Genomic DNA, 15,280 nt, shown 5'->3' with positions numbered 1-15,280 from the left:
CGAGATGAGGCACCTCAGTGACTAAACGGAGCCCGGCATGTGCTGCACAGGCAGGCCCTGAGGGCACAGAGTGAAGATGAGGACACTCCAGGCTCAGCAGGGTATATGGTGCCAGGGCTGCTCTTGCATACTACTACATTTGAACCTGGAACTTGTAAAACTTGCTCTTAATGAATGAGGGAAAAAACCTAGTTTCACCTCCAGAGCAAAGTTTTATGAGGAAAAAAAAAAATCCCCTATTTGTAGTATACATGGATGGACACCTATGTAACTGGGAAGTGGATCAGAAATAGAAAAGATTTTTACAAATTTAGAATTTTAAGGAATCCAAGTGATGACTTATTTTTCAGTCCACTTGAAACTGTGGCCTGTTCCCTGCAAAAGAAAGCAGAACATGCGTAACAAAATTTTATAAGATTAGAATGACTGAGTTTAAAGACTAAGAGAGAACAGGGAAATAATTAAATTAACTTGTATTTTACAAAAAAAAAATTGAAAGTGTCTTATTTAAGGCCACAAAGGTAGTTCGTGGAAGAGCCACAAATATTTTTATGTCACCAATTCTTTCCACTCTGTCCCAGGTGAGTACTGGACAAAACCTGCAAGTAAGCAGGTTGATGGTAGTAAACAGGCTCATAGCAAATGAAGGAAGTTCAAGAATCGCATCCCCCAAATATCCTGATATTCAGTATGATGAACACTTTTCTGGCATCGAGAGTTTATTAATCTAGGGTACAGGACGTACAATGGTGGAAGTGGGTAAAAACTACTTTCTACCCTTCACCTACATAGAAATCCTCAAGAGCTTACATAAAAAATCCCCATTCTCATCACACTGACTTGACTCCAGTTCATATTATTAGTTACTGCTTTTAATATTCAAGGCTCAGAGGTTTTCACGGGCCTAAGCCTGTTTGGTGTACTTTTGTAACGAGGAGTTATTTGGAGAGTAGGGGTGTTAAGTGAAAGCGTGATTTTATTTTACGCTGGTTTAAGACTTCTACTGACAAGTACTCTAGCAGGAGTCCATCATTCTTTGTAAGGCTATGTACAATTCGAAATGCTTTGCTTTATTATCTTGGAGCAACGTACTTCTATGCTAAGAGTTTCATTCTACACATTTTAAGATGGTACTCTATTTCCAACTTTTGGAATGGATAAGACATATCCCCATATTCCACAAACCTGCAGCATGACCAGGAAATTACCTTAATAACTATCCCAACCAGAGGAAAACATTTATACTCTGCTGACCAATCTAAATATTGAAAAGTAAATTAACTCCTGTAAGAAATCTAGTATTTAATAATTATAACTAGAAAGAAGAAATCCATATAACCTGTAAACCCTTAAAATTCTCTATTTTTTCAACTGAGAATTAATGCTACATCTGCACACTAATCTGGAATACTATTCTACCTTCAGGATAGACGAAAGTTTGTGTTCAACCAGCTATCTCTGCTTGGCAAGTGCCATAATAAGTATGATAATATACACCAAAAAACACCATGAAAACTCAGGAACAGGATAAGTTAAAAAAAAAAAAAATGCATGAAAGACACAGAAGGGATACCGGATTAAAGTTATTTGACAATATTGCCCAATGGTGGACAGAAGTCACCATTTTGGATATCAAATCTTTTAAGCCAGGATTTTATGTTATTTTGATGTCACATCATCAAAGTAGAGCTTTATGTGTTTTTGAGACCAATGGTTAAAAATGTATTTCTGTATATTTAAGCTCATGTATTCTCTCATTAGGACTTAGAGGACAAAAACTCTACACATTTATAAGATTTGAAATGTTTTCCATTTAATAAATGATTTATTTGTACTAGTCCTTCGTAGTCAATCTTCATATTCACATTTTTATTTCAACAACAATCATCTCAGACACGCCTTCTAACAAAACTGACTTAAAATATTACGACAGGAAACTATGCCTTCAGGAGCATGTTTATTGTGTTTGAGATGATACATCAGGTGCTCTCTGAGCTACAAAGGGTAAAAGGAAATCCTCTCGTTACAAACTGACAAAGGTAAAAGGTAAAACATTTTTCACAACAGCATGAACCACATACTCAGAAATAGATCTGGGTTTAATACAAATGACATAATTCCTAATCATCTACGGCTACTTTTATAACTTCATACAGATAATGAATTAGGCTAAAATGCACTATAATATTTGGTAGACTTCAGGACCAGTATCCTTAGTACATCACAAAATACATTTTGATATCCCAAAGAAGCAAGACTTGCAAGTAGGCGTTTTAAACAGAACTAATCTACAGCTACAAAGTTCTACTCTTGATAGCATTTACCTTTTTGGGGAGTCTCCCAGTCTCCAAAGGATAAAAGCAGAGAGTAGAATCAGTATAACATATACACAGAAGTCCGTATTGTAAAGGCTATAAAGATCTGCAGCACAGTGGGAAGATGCCTTCTGCTCCTTCACACTGCATACAAATTATGTGAATTATGTTGCGTATCGCTTGGTCCACTGTCTGGCTATCCTGTCATGTTCTGCTCTGTTGGTCAAATACTGAGTGGCTATGCTTCCAACCAGAGGATCCGCTGGAAAAGTGGAAAGAACATTAGAAGATATTATACAGTGTCTTAACGATTCAGTTCTAGCAGTTTGGAACTGAAATGTTGATTTTTCAGCAGCATCTTGATATATAATAGCTAATTTCTCAAAAAGAAAAATGCTTAAAGTAACATAATCATCTTTATATTTTAATATTCAAATTAGAAAAGCCTCTTTAAAAATAAAGTTAATAATAAAGCTTTTAAAATGTGTGATTTTTTTAAAAAATGTGTGCATCTTTAATATATAAAAACTATTTTTCACCCTTAGCATTTTACTGAAAAGTAAGTGTGCCAGTATTTGTCTTCCTATGGATACTTAAAAATTAATTTTTCCAAATGCAGATCCTATGATGCAAGGCTTTTCAGAATGAAATATTTCTTTTATTCTGTACAATAATATGATTTAAATCATCATCCTTACCTCCATTTGAAAACTTACTTGCCATTTTGTTTTAAATAATATTCTGAGCGGGAAACTGAATCTGAGACGTAAATTTTATTTTGAGCTTGTTTTTCAAGAAGGTCCACTATGTAGATGTGGTACAAAATTTGAAGCATATCAATCAACAGCCAGTAAAATGTAAAAAAGCTCTCTTCCTTCCTGCCTCCAACTATTTAGAAGTTTCTCTTCCTGGCAAATGATTTATAGCATCTCTACCCAGAGACATTATATGTATTTATAAGCATTTAGAATATTATCGTTTTGCCTATTTTTCAGTGCTGTGCTTTTTTAGCTTAATGTATCTTCGAGAGTTTTCTCCATTAATTCACACAGAGCTACCTCTTTAAGCTACATCCTCTGCTAATGGCCATGAAGGTTGTTTACAATCTTTTGCTTTAATAAATGATGCCACAATGAATATCCTTCTACATATCCCTATACTATCTCTCTCTCTCTCTATGGTACATATGCAACTGCTGGGTCTAAAATAACAGTAATAGCCTTTGGTGGTTGATTAAATATTTAGGAAAAAATAAGTCTATTTGTTTACAAGATATCACATGTGAAATCCCACACTTATACATTACTTTTTCAAGTCAGCTACCCACATGAAAGATCGTGTGTGGCAGTTAAGCATTTCTTAAAAGTTACACACTAATGACTTTATCCCTGAATTTTAATAATCATAATCTAGTCTAACTCTCTCATCAGTTATCATTTTAATATCCACTATTACCACATCTAATAAAGCTAACCATAATCCAAAAAGGATGGAAGGGAGAACAAGGAGCCCTTCATTGCTGAGCAGCTGACTGCATGCAAGCACATGACAGCAGGGAAGGAGCAAGAGGAGATGCTGTCAGAAACACTCACATCAGAAGGGGTCTGCACAACTCTGTAATTCAGAAAATAGGGAGTTCATCAATGACAGGGAGAAAATAATTACAGGGTAGTAAGCCATTAACAACGGCTTCCCTTGTAGCTCAGTAGGTAAAGAATCTGCCTGCAGTGCAGGAGACCTGGGTTCGATCCCTGGGTTGGGAAGATCCCCTGGAGAAGGAAATGGCGACCCACTCCAGTATCCTTGCCTGGAAAGTCTCATGGACAGGGGAACCTGGTGGGCTGCGGTCCATGGGGTCACCAAGAGTCGGGCACGACTGAGTGACTAACACTTACTTACACCATTAACAAACTAAAGAAGTTATTGTCAAACTTTTGGTCTATTCTATTTGAAATGGCATTGATAAGCTTCTCAAAAAGTGTTTTTTGCTGATCTTTCTACCAATAGCATTTACTTCTTAAATTCACCTTAGGCCTTAAGCTAACTGAGAAAAATGCACTGATTTTTGGAACCTCACTGAATGTGTTAATAAAAATCTACTTACCAGGGTTGCAGTCTGTCAAAAGAGAACAAATTGACAGCAAAACCTTTGAAATAGTCAAAGCAGGACTCCAGTTGTCTTTAAGGATGTCCAGGCAGATGACTCCCTGACTATTGATGTTGCAGTGATAGATTCTGGTGCGGAAAGTAACCTAAGGGCAGCGACATTAAAAACAGATAAGCTTTATTACCAACCAAAACTCTCACTAGCAAAAATGAAGTGGAACATGTTACAGATCATAGCAAATAGCATATAACTGAAGAGCTAATCAAACACTAGTTTTTGTAATAGCAAAATTAAATTATTTTCTTTAATTCAGTTGCAGGAAGTTTTGTTTTTATCCAGTATAGCAGGAACTACATTGCTTTTAAAACAAAGCGAGGTGCAGAATTGTTTAAATAAATGATACAGTAATTCAATATATGTATGTGCAGGCATGTACACATACACCCCTGTTTAAAAATAGGAAATGAGGGAGAAAAGAAACGTTTTGGTGCCAAAAGTGAGAGAAAGTAGTGACGAATTTTTTAAACATAAAACTAAAGTTACATTAGTAAAAAAAAGGCCATCAACTCATCACTAATCTTTTGCCATGTGTCAAAAAGTACTGCAGAAGGTTGGTGAAATCACCAGTGTTTCTATTTCTCAGACTTTAATTTCCCCAAATGGCTCACTGTCTTGTTAGAATAAGACAGTCAAACAAAACAAGTAAGGTCTTAAACTACTGAATAAAGGAAAACCATTATATCCTTGAAACATGTGGAAAAGAAGAGAATAACTCATAGAAACAATAGTGGCAAATTTCAAAACAATCACAAATTCAGTGGTTAATTCTTAATTTAGAACTGCAAAATAGAAAAGATAGTTCCCGAACCCTTGGAACTGGTAATCTCCCAAGTGGAGTCTGGGAAGAAAATGGGTAAAGCCCTCAAATGTGTATTTCTGATAAGGATGCATAATTAAAAACACTGGTGTAGTGGGGAAGGAGGAGGAAAAGACTACAGTAGTACCCATTTTATCTACACTTTTACCCTCCACAGTTCCAGTTTTAGACCCCTCAGATCAACTGGGATCCAAAGACATTAAATGCAAAAGTTCAGAAATGAACAATTTAGAAGTTTTAAACTGTGCTGTTCTGAGTAGCATGATGAAGTCTTGTACTGTCCTGCCCTGCCTGGGTGTTCAGCACAATCCTGCCAGTCACAGGCTACTAAGTAGCATCCTGGTTATCAGCTCAACGGCTGCAGTACTGCAGTGCTTGCGTTCAAGTCACCCTTACTTTACTTCATAATTGCCCCAAAGCTCAAGAGCAGTGATGCTGGCAATTCAGATCTGGAAAGAGAAGCCATGAAGTTCTTGTGTTGAGTGAAAAGATGAAAGTTTTCAATGTAACAAGGGCAGGAAAACAAATTCTACTCTGAGGTTGCTAAGATCTATGGTAAGAATGAGACTTTTATCCATGAAATTCCAAAAAAAAAAAAAAAGGCAGGGGAGGAGCGGGGGGAACTTGTGCTAGTTTTGCTGTTGTACCTCAAGCCTCAAAAGCTACAGCCACAAGTGCTTAGTTACAATGGGAAAGACATTCAATGTGTACAAGATATTTTGAGAGGGACCACAATCTTGTAACATTTATCATAGTACATTGCTATAGGTATTTATGCATGGGAAAAAAACAGCATTATATAGAGTCTGGTATTATCTGTGATTTCAGGCATCCATTGAGGGTCTTGGAATTCTGCTTCTGAGGATAAGAAAAAACTACTGTATATAATTCTAGAACTGTTCTAACACAGTACATACTAGTTACACAGAACTCCTAAAATGTGGCTGGTAAGAAATAAGATGGGCTAAAAGTATAAAATACACACTAGATTTCAAAGACTCAATACCAGACAGAGAATGTAAAATAGGGCATTCATGATAATTCTACTGATTACATATTGAAATGACAGTATTTTTGGACATGCTGGATTAAGTAAAATGTTATTAAAGTCAATTTCACTATTTCTATCAAAAATGACACATGTAGCCTGCATTATATTTCTACCGGCTCTGCTCTAGAATATGGGAATAACGTATGTTCATATCATTGACAGCTGACTACTCAATAGAGAGCTTACAAAACATGATTAATATTTTGAATACTTTCAGCTTTTAAACAATGAACAGAAAAGAATTAAATTTCTATTATTCTTCAAGAAGAACAACACCTTATCTGAACTTCAAAAATAAGCAGAACTGTAGAGAAGCAATTATACCTAAACCAAGATAACAGCAGAAGTTTTATTCTTTTTCACTTGTCCAACTATAGATCTGAAGAATGCTTCAAAACACTATATAAGATATCTTAGGGAAGAGGAAGGAATCAACATTAAGGGCTAAAAAATAAAAATATTGAGACTTTAACAAAAAAATTAACGTGCTAAGTTAATAAACACTGTATTAACCAAAACAATGATGACAAATCAAATATATGTAACTATGATAGTCCATGGAGAAGGCAATGGCACGCCACTCCAGTATTTTTGCCTGGAAAATCCCATGGACAGAGGAGCCTGTCCTCTGCAGACCCTGGGGACGTGAAGAGTCGGACACACTGAGCAACTTCACTTTCACTTTTCACTTTCATGCATTGGAGATGGAAATGGCAACCCACTCCAGTGTTCTTGCCTGGAGAATCCCAGGGATGGGGGAGCCTGGTGGGCTGCCGTCTATGGGGTCGCACAGAGTCGGACACGACTGAAGCGACTTAGCAGCAGCATGATAGTCCATTTCTATTTTCATTAATAGATGCTAAGAAAAATGTGTTTTCCTTTAACAAATTATCCCTCATGTATAAAAACAATTTCATAAAAACTAAATATTGTAAATTTTTTTCTGCTAATTTTTCTACCATGTTAAAACCAATTTCCAATATGAAAAATGAGGCAAGTAGAAATAAGCATTACTACAGATACAGTCATGAGCTATTCTGCTAAAGTTTTGCTTTCCTGTATCATACAGGAAACTTAAGGACTTAAGGCAAACTAAATACTTAATGATATGCTGGAATTTAACATGTGTCATTCTGAGTATGAATACAATCTTCAGTTTTATTAACATGAGGGTTTTGTCACTGTCTTTGACTGATTATCAAGAGATACTAGACATACTGGAGAACATTAAATAAAACAATTAGTTAAAAATCTTAGATGCTGATGGGACCACTTAGGAAAGCTCTCAAAAACTGACAGCTATAGTTGTGAGCAAATACCTGTAGGTGATAAGGAACCCTGGTATCTGCAATTTGAGGTAAATACCACTAGATGGAACTGTTGTTACCTTATTCAGTGAGGGAATAAAAAAAATTATTTTTACACACACACGTAACAGGCAGGCATGTGAGCACAGGCTCTAAATCGTTACACATACTTTAAATAATGGAAGCAATGTAAGGAACTACATTGAAAAGAAAAACATTTCATGAAAGCTGGCTTAACATTTCTCTACAACATCTTACTGCCTTCTCCGCTTATAAGTCTAACTACAGCATCATTAGACTCACACTTAATACTGATGCTAAAAAATGCTGGCTTGACCATTTTACAGGGAGAAGTCAGAAGAAGAAACTAGTCAAGTAACTGCTATGTTTAAGACTTTAAAAATAATTGTCAGTCATTACAAGACACAACTGAACCCTTTTCGCTGTTATCCACATAATTCATACTTAGCCTCTCTCATTCTCTCATAATTCTCACTCAGCCTCTCTCTTTCTCATTAATGCATCATACTTACAGTGGGCACAAAATAAATATATTAAATAGTATTAGTTCCCTCTTCTTTGTTATAGGTTTCTAGTTTTTGCTTATCTATAAAGATAGGGTATTCAGCAAAAAATTCAAGATACCTAACTCTTATTTCCCAAAGCTGTCAAATTTACCTTTTATCCCAACAGGTTTCTTAAGTAAGGTTCATATGCTATTTTCTCTCATACCATAATTTATTTGCTTATTGATATGCAAAGTGGCATACCTTTATTTACATTTAACACACTCTCCACTGATTGTATACAAAGCTATTTGTAAAACAGAAGTCAATTACCACCACATTTTAAAAATCATTGGTTAGAAGAGTTTCCACATAATCCATGAAAAACAGTAACTTCATCCACACATTAACTCTTATGATAAATGATTCTGGAAAAGAGTAAGTATTAAGAATGCAATTCTAGGTTCTTACCTTTGGTGGCTTAAATGGATAATCGGATGAAAATGTGATATCCAGAAAAAACACACCACCTTCATATACAGAACCTGGTGGACCAAGTATAGTCGATCTCCATTCATAAATGTTATCTCCTTTAGGCCCAGCACTATTCAAAAGAAATTAAAAATCAATGTGTGTATCTGTGATCTATGAATATTAGCATCTTAAACCAGTTAAGTATCAAAGGTAAATTACCAACCTAGAACAGTACGAGATAAATATAAAAGAAATAAGCCTCAACCAACTTGTGCAGGGATGTGTGAATAAACACATTTGCAAATAGTTCTAACTTACAGAAAAATCACAAGAACGAAGAAACTTTATCCAGAATTCCACTTTGCTCATTTGCTTTAGTCAACTCCTTTTCTCTTTCTCCACCCCCTTCTAAATTACACGCACACACATGCACACACACACAAGTGCTTTTTTTCTACGCCATCTGAGAGAAGGTCAATGTATCAGTCCTTTCAGAATATTTATTCTGAAATAAATATTTCAGTATCATTTCCTAAAACAATCTAATACAACTGCAATATAGCTACAACTTCAATAAAAGTAAAATCTGTACAATACCTACAATCTGCAAAATAATGTCAACTGACCCAATTATGCCTTACAAAAACCCTCAATTTTCATCCAGATACAGGATCCCAGTCTTGAGATTGACCATCTATGTCCAGTGTCTTTAGTCTCCTTTAACATAGAGCCTTTCAGCCTTCCTTTGCCTACGACAATATTGGGCATTTTTGAAGAACACAGTTCTTATTTTAATAAAATGCTCATCACTATGAACTTGTCTGGTGTTTCCTTGCGATTATATGCAGGCAGTACATTCCTGGCTAGAAGAGAACGTAAGTGATGCTGCGTTCTTCCCAGGGTGTCATATCCAGAGGCACATTGGTGATGGTAATTTTCATTATCCAGATCAAGTACTACGCGACTGCAACCAAGAGGCAGTCTTTGGAAACTCAGCCTGTGTGCTCAGTTGCTTCAGGTATGTCCAACTCTGTGACCCCATGGACCACAGCCTGCAAGGCTCCTCTGTTCATGGGATTTTTCCCAGCAAGAATACTGGAGTGGATTGCCATGCTCTCCTCTAGGCAATCTTTCTGACCCAGGGATCGAACTCGAGTCTCCTGTGTCTCCTGCATTGCAGGCGGATTCTTTACCGCTTGAACCAACAGGAGGGAAGCCTAAGACTGTGCAAATATACCACTCTTCATCAGCACTTCTATCCTAGATTTAATATCGACTTGTGATTCCTGGCTAAAGTGAACTTTACTATGATAGTGATAAAATCATAATTTTCCAAGGTCAGCATTTCCTTCACATCTGTGCTTGAACCCTCTCTTCTCCTATCTGTATGAACATGTGTATTATTTTGGTGAGGTCTCATGGATTCTTGGAGAAGGCAATGGCACCCCACTCCAGTACTCTTGCCTTGAAAATCCCATGGACGGAGGAGCCTGGTAGGTTCCATGGGGTCACGAAGAGCTGGACACGACTGAGCGACTTCACTTTCACTTTTCACTTTCATGCATTGGAGAAGGAAATGGCAACCCACTCCAGTGTTCTTGCCTGGAGAATCCCAGGGACGGGGGAGCCTAGTGGGCTGCAGGCTATGGGGTTGCACAGAGTCGGACACGACTGAAGCGACTTAGCAGCAGCAGCAGCATGGATTCTTATCTGTTTTCCTAACGATTTAGAATTCTTACTGCATTTAATTATTTTGATGCTCAAATTATCCCAGAATTGGCCAACGGGAACATCTTCAAAATGACCCTTGTATCCTTATCATAGGCCACCATCATTTTGGGGGAAGCATTTTCTTACTTTTTAGCATTACAGTATGTTCCAGGCTCCCATCCTTGGAATCTGCTACTTCTTCAAGGAGCCCTGGTTCCCTTTAGTGCGAATGTATCTCAAGTTCTGAGTGCTAGGTGGTGCTAAATCCCAAGTACATTACACTGTGTTCAACACCATCATTTCATTTATAAACTACAACGACAGATAAATAAAATCTAAACTCACAGTACTTTTCAAATTTACCTTACAGACTTCTGTTTTGCTCTAACCTTACAGACTAACTTAACTTTCTGCCCTAAAGTAGATATAATGTTTTTCTTCTTTTAGCGATTGTCAGTTTAGAAATAATCCGCATGTTTGATTTAAAATAAGTGCAAACCAACATTGATAAAGCAATGACATTAGGACTTTTAAACATACATTAAATGATCTGACCATATCTTAATTCAGAAAAACATACACTATAGACTGTAAACATTAAGCAAGCAATGCTATCAATAATCACTCTGAAAACAGTTCATACAGAAAGAGTGGAGAAAATGTGATGGTACAATCAAAATGTTTATAGTATGTTTCAAAAACCTATTTTTAAGGTAGATATACATGAACTATAAAATCTTACTATTATGGCCTATTTTATGGCCAAAAAAGATGTCCTTTTCATTATAGGGGACTGGAATGCAAAAGTATGAACTCAAGAAACACCTGGGGTAACAGGCAACTTTGGCCTTGGAATACAGAATGAAGCAGGGCAAAGACTAATAGAGTTTTGCCAGGAGAATGCACTGGTCATAGCAAACACCCTCTTCCAACAACACAAGAGAAGATTCTAAACATGGACATCACCAGATGGTCAACACCGAAATCAGACTGATTATATTCTTTGCAGCCAAAGATGGAGAAGCTCTATACAGTCAGCAAAAACAAGACCAGGAGCTGACTGTGGCTCAGATCATGAGCTCCTTATTGCCAAATTCAGACTTAAATTGAAGAAAGTAGGGAAAACCACTAGACCATTCAGGTATGACCTAAATCAAATCCCTTATGATTATACAGTGGAAGTGAGAAATAGATTTAAGGGACTAGATCTGATAGATAAGAGTGCCTGATGAACTATGGATGGAGATTCGTGACATTGTACAGGAGACAGGGATCAAGACCATCCCCATGGAAAAGAAACGCAAAAAAGCAAAATGGCTGTCTGGGGAGGCCTTACAAATAGCTGTGAAAAGAAGAGAAGTGAAAATCAAAGGAGAAAAGGAAAGACATAAGCATCTGAATGAAGAGTTCCAAAGAATAGCAGGGAGAGAAAAGTAACCCTTCCTCAGTGATCAATGCAAAGAAATAGAGGAAAACAATAGAATGCGAAAGACTACAGATCTCCTCAAGAAAATTAGAGATACCAAGGAAACATTTCATGCAAAGATGGGCTCGATAAAGGACAGAAATGGTATGGACCTAACAGAAGGAGAAGATATTAAGAAGAGGTGGCAAGAATACACTGAAGAACTGTACAAAAAAGATCTTCACGACCCAGATAATCACAATGGTGTGATCACTCACCTAGAGCCAGACATCCTGGAATGGGAAGTCAAGTGGGGCTTAGAAAGCATCACTATGAACAAAGCTAGTGGAGGTGATGGAATTTCAGTTGAGCTATTTCAAATCCTGGAAGATGATACTGTGAAAGTGCTGCACTCAGTATGCCAGCAAATTTGGAAAACTCAGCAGTGGCCACAGGACTGGAAAAGGTCAGTTTTCATTCCAATCCCAAAGAAAGGCAAGGCCAAAGAATGCTCAAACTACTGCACTCATCTCACATGCTAGTAAAGTAATGCTCAAAATTCTCCAAGCCAGGCTTCAGCAATACGTGAACTGTGACTTCCAGATGTTCAAGCTGGTTTTAGAAAAGGCAGAGGAACCAGAGATCAAATTGCCAACATCGCTGGATCATCAAAATAGCAAGAGAGTTCCAGACAAACATCTATTTCTGTTTTACTGACTATGCCAATGCCTTCACTGCATGGATCACAATAAACTGAGGAAAATTCTGAAAGAAATGGGAATATCAGACCACCTGACGTGCCTCTTGAGAAACCTATATGCAGGTCAGGAAGTAACAGTTACAACTGGACATGGAACAACAGACCGGTTCCAAATAAGAAAAAGAGTATGTTAAGGCTGTATATTGTCACCCTGCTTATTTAACTTATATGCAGAGTACACCATGAGAAACGCTGGGCTGGAAGAAGTACAAGCTGGAATCAAGATTGCTGGGAGAAATATCAATAACCTCAGATATGCAGATGACACCACACTTATGGCAGAAAGTGAAGAGGAACTAAAAACCTCTTGATGAAAGTGAAAGAGGAGAGTGAGAAAGTTGGCTTAAAGCTCAACATTCAGAAAACGAAGATCATGGTATCTGGTCCCATCACTTCATGGGAAATAGATGGGGAAACAGTGTCAGACTTTATTTTTTTGGGCTCCAATATCACTACACATGGTGACTGCAGCCATGAAATTAAAAGATGCTTACTCCTTGGAAGGAAAGTTATGACCAACCTAGATAGCATATTCAAAGGCAGAGACATTACTTTGCCAACAAAGGTCTGTCTAGTGAAGGCTATGGTTTTTCCTGTGGTCATGTATGGATGTGAGAGTTGGACTGTGAAGAAAGCTGAGCACTGAAGAATTGATGCTTTTGAACTGTGGTGTTGGAGAAGACTCTTGAGAGTCCCTTGGACTGCAAGAAGATCCAACCAGTCCATTCTAAAGGAGATCAGCCCTGGGATTTCTTTGGAAGGAATGATGCTGGGGCTGAAACTCCAGTACTTTGGCCACCTCATGAGAAAAGTTGACTCATTGGAGGGGACTCTGATGCTAGGAGGGATTGGGGGCAGGAGGAGAACGGGACGACAGAGGATGAGATAGTTGGATGGCATCACTGACTCGATGGACATGAGTCTGAGTGAACTCCGGGAGTTGGTGACGGACAGGGAGGCCTGGCGTGCTGCGGTTCATGGGGTTGCAAAGAGTCGGACACGACTGAGCGACTGATAGGATCTGATCTGATCTGAAGTACCAGTTTTGTTTATAAAAAGAAGACATTTTAACCTGATTCAATGACATTTCCTTTTCTAAGTTAATTTTTCCCTTGATGACTCAAAGTAATCATTATAAAACTATAGTGTGAGACTTTTACAGTGTAGCTGCTTTACTAAGCTGCTTCTAAACCATACAAGTTCTCCACACACTGACGACAATAATGACAGTGATAAAAGCAGCAGCTAAGGTTTACTTCATAAGAAGCCAAGCATTTTTCAAAGCACCTAGTACACATCTCACTGAATTCTCCTTACGAATCTATAAAACATACAATTATTATATCACTATTTTTTAGATGAGGAAACTAAAGTTCAGAGAGTTAAATAACTTTCCATATATCCCATAGCTATAAAACATTCTGATAGAATTTGGATGAAATCTGAATAAATCTCTATTGACTTCAATGGTTTTGCTATACATATATTTCTTCTTATAATTTCTGTGCTACTATGTGTAATTTAATCTTCAGTCAAATTTCCCAAATATTTGGGGAGCAATACAAGGAGAGCTATTCTCCAAAGAAACTGAATGAATATCCTCAGTGATACTCTTTGGTTTTTGGCAGAATTATGTTATGCTTGAGATGGCTGGGGATTACTATACTTTAGTGATTCACAGAATTTCAGCATGAAAAGGATCTGGTTGAAGCTCAACCCCTCCATTTACACTTGAAGAAACCAATTCACAGAAAGTAAGTCTTCCATCTCAAATCCTCTCTTCCAGGTGGTAGAAGAGCTGGGACTCCCACAGCAAATTCCTGGTTCTTAAGTTTGCTTTCTTCTCAGTTAGGCTATTTCTGCTACAAGACACTAAGGCTCTGGTTATGACAGCAGGATATGAAATGTGGTTTTCCCCACTGTATTGGTGGAGAAGAAAACAGCAACCCACTCCAGTGTTCTTGGCTAGAGAATCACATGCACAGAGGAGCCTGGTGGGCTGCCATCTATGGGGTCGCACAGAGTCGGACACGACTAAAGGGACTTAGCAGCAGCAGCCACTGTCTTGCATGGCTGTGTTCTAAGAACACCTAGCCTAAGGCACAGGACTTAAAGGAGATGTGGGTTCGATCCCTGGGTTTCGAAGATCCCCTGAAGAAGGAAATGGCAACCTACTCCAGTATTGCCCTGAGAACCTCATGGACAAAGGAGCCTGGTGGGCTACAGTCCATGAGGTCACAAAGAGTCGGATATGACTGAAGCAACTCAGCACAGCACAAGGTAAGTTAGGGCTAAAACTCAGCCCTTGTTGGCTGCCCTATCTGGAATAAGGGCCTCCTTTCCCTCTTCCTTTCTCACAAAGGTGCCACCTGCTAACCAAGATGTAGGTTAGCGGGGAGGTAGATGGAGTCAAGGGTAGGTGGCAGGGGCATGCTGGATATACGACTGACTTCAGTCTAATTCAACCACAACATTTTACAGGCTAGTAGCTGACTTGCCACTGAGGCGTCATAACTGAGTAGAAAAGGGGTGCTAAATGCTGGCAATCTCAAGACAGGTCCTAACGACACCTTTCCACTAGTTCTTAGTCTCTCTTTTCCAAAAAGAACAACACTCCAACAATTCTATACTCCATCCTGGATCATCAGTTTTTCCCTCTCTGGTGAATCATGCCCACAAGAATACTAAGATGCCATTTCCTCAATCTTTGAGCTAACCTTGATTCCTCTACTGCTTCCAGCTCTCATTTCAGTTACCTCTAACAGGCT

The 15,280-nt window shown here is 38.0% G+C and overlaps 1 protein-coding gene across 8 annotated transcripts in view; it reads right to left on the bottom strand.

Moving 5' to 3' along the window:
• Window positions 1-1,938: 1,938 nt before the first annotated feature.
• Window positions 1,939-15,280, bottom strand: part of UBE2E3 (ubiquitin conjugating enzyme E2 E3) — a 92,155-nt gene continuing 78,813 nt past the window's right edge. For all 8 annotated transcript variants that reach the window (XM_086371161.1, XM_086371181.1, XM_086371189.1 and 5 more), the window contains 3 exons: window positions 8,635-8,767; window positions 4,420-4,567; window positions 1,939-2,577 (listed from right to left, as the gene is read on the bottom strand). In XM_086371161.1, coding sequence (XP_086227287.1) covers window positions 2,480-2,577; window positions 4,420-4,567; window positions 8,635-8,767 — 379 coding nt within the window. In that variant the 3' untranslated portion in view covers window positions 1,939-2,479. The remainder of the gene's footprint in view (window positions 2,578-4,419; window positions 4,568-8,634; window positions 8,768-15,280) is intronic.

This window comes from Bos grunniens, chromosome 2 (genome assembly GCF_055505025.1).
Source record: "Bos grunniens cultivar Pamir isolate PY7600 chromosome 2, Bosgru_T2T1.0, whole genome shotgun sequence".
Lineage (NCBI taxonomy): Eukaryota > Metazoa > Chordata > Mammalia > Artiodactyla > Bovidae > Bos > Bos grunniens.
The sequence above is the reverse complement of the archived record's forward strand: the minus strand, read 5'-3'. Positions and strand labels throughout refer to the sequence as shown.